The 2083-nt window shown below is 43.7% G+C and overlaps 2 protein-coding genes across 2 annotated transcripts in view; one reads left to right on the plus strand and one right to left on the minus strand.

Annotated features, from left to right (window-relative positions):
- Nucleotides 1-2083, minus strand: part of LOC119594588 (4-hydroxyphenylpyruvate dioxygenase-like protein) — a 98210-nt gene that overhangs the window by 55663 nt on the left and 40464 nt on the right. The window lies entirely within an intron of this gene.
- On the plus strand, nucleotides 1672-2059 carry LOC119594591 (BUD13 homolog; the record flags this gene model as incomplete). Its single annotated transcript, XM_037943632.1, is given in 1 exon segment — nucleotides 1672-2059. A coding segment is annotated over 1 exon segment (303 nt). The 3' UTR covers nucleotides 1980-2059.

The raw sequence follows: 2083 nt of genomic DNA on the forward strand, positions 1-2083 counted from the left end.
GTGCAACATCTAGTAAAGGGTGAGTTTATTTCCTTCCAAAGGTGTTGAAATTAAAACTGGGAAAGGAAAGGGGAAAGAGGAAGAATGGGAATAGCAGAGTGAGGAAAAAACACTAGGAAGTGGGAGACAGAGTAACAACTTGGGAAGATGCATGGATAAGAAAGGAAGAAAGTGATACAAAGAAAAATGGATTAAGGAGAGAGCAAATCCTAGTTGCCAAACTGCCAAGCTAAACCTCTCCACTTGTCATCAAGTGCCATGACTCACAATAGGATCCTTTTTTTTCAATAATATTTGAAGGAGAATGAGAGGAGGGAGGGAATTCATATTTTAGAAATAAAAGTTTGAACATTAATATGAAATGCTATAATGAAGTAATAAGGCTTCCTTCTATTCCTTTACAGAATGAGGATCATGAAGATAATTTAGGCTTAGACAATGTTCCCTTTGGCTACACTGAAGAGGATGATAACCCTACAATTGCAGAAGTGGACATATGAAATGATAAGATAAAGCACAGGGAGGAATTTGAGAAAAATAAAAAGTGGAAGAAGTTAGTTACAGACCAAGAGAGAGAAAACCAGGAATGCAAAGAGAAGGGGATGACATCTCCCCTCCACGAAGGCTGAGGCATGATTCACAGTCACCTTCACCTGAGGGGTTTTAAAAATCCAATATTGGAAGGAAGCATGATTCTCATGAATCACCACTGAGAAGAAGACATGATTCAGGTGACTCACCACCAGAAAAAGACATGTTTCCCGGTGAGTCTCCCCCAAGGAGAAAGAGACATGTTTTCAAAATCCCTCCCCCCCAAGAAAAGTTGGAGATCCAATGCTTCACCTCCAAGGAGAACAAGACTGATTCAGATACATCCCCTCCTAGGAGAACGAGGCATGATTCAGATGAACCCCCACTTAGGAGAACGAGGCATGATTCAGACGCATCCCCACTAGGAGAATGGGGCATGATTCAGAACCATCCCCACCTAGGAGAACGAGGAAATGATTCGGATGCATCTCCTCCTGGGAGAACGAGGCATGATTCGGATGCATTCCTCCTAGGAGAAAGAAGCAAGATTCAGATGCCACTCCCCTAGAAAAAAAAAAAATTAATGCCTTCCCTTCACATAGAAAAAGGCATGACTCAGAGCATCTCCTCAGGGAGCTAAATTCTGACACAATCACCCCTAGGAAAAGACCAAATTTTTCCTGTTTCAACATCACCACTAAGAAGAAAGAGGAATGAATTTGACTCATCACCAGTCAGTAAAAAGAGAAATGATTCCCAGATGCTTCACCACCAAGGAGAAAGAGAAATGATTCTGATTCATCACCACCAAGGAGAAAGAGAAATGATTCTGATTCATCACCTCCTCGACGAAGGGGGAATGACTCTGACTTTTCCCCCACCAAGAAAGAGAGGGCACCTCAAAAAAAAGCTTCCCACCTCCGGGTGCTTCCAAGGAGGAGCGCCTTGAGCGCAAAAATGACCCACCCAGGAAATACCTGCGGGCCAGGAAATTTGGGAAGCTGAAAAAGGATACCCCAGAGGACCTGGCCCGGAAAGAGCGTGAGGCAGTTTTTCAAAGAAGGCTGAGGCACAGCACAGCAGTGGAAACATGGTGTCAAGGGGTGGGGGGCCTACCAAAGAAGTTGGAAGATGACCACAATGAGATGGGTAAGGCCTTTGCGCGAATGGCTGATGATGTGGACATGAACACAAAGCTCAAGCAGGTCACACGCGAGGAGGACCCTATGCTGGAATACATGATGAAGAAGCAGATGAAAGAGACCAAACAGCCCCTGAAGCCTTTGTATAAAGGTCCCTTCCCTCCAAATAGATTTAACATCAGACCGGGATACAGATGGGATGGTGTTGACCGTTCCAGTGGCTTCGAAAATCAGTGGTTTGAGAGGCAGAACAACAGGAGAGCAGTTGAAGAGGATGCCTATAAATGGAGTGTGTCTGACATGTAGACTGGGGGCTTAAATCACTAAAACTCATATTCTGGAATATTTTACTTCAAATCTGATAGTCTTCACACTAATCTCAATGTAAAAGAAAAAATTGTCTTACTTTC

This window comes from Penaeus monodon, chromosome 34 (genome assembly GCF_015228065.2).
Source record: "Penaeus monodon isolate SGIC_2016 chromosome 34, NSTDA_Pmon_1, whole genome shotgun sequence".
Lineage (NCBI taxonomy): Eukaryota > Metazoa > Arthropoda > Malacostraca > Decapoda > Penaeidae > Penaeus > Penaeus monodon.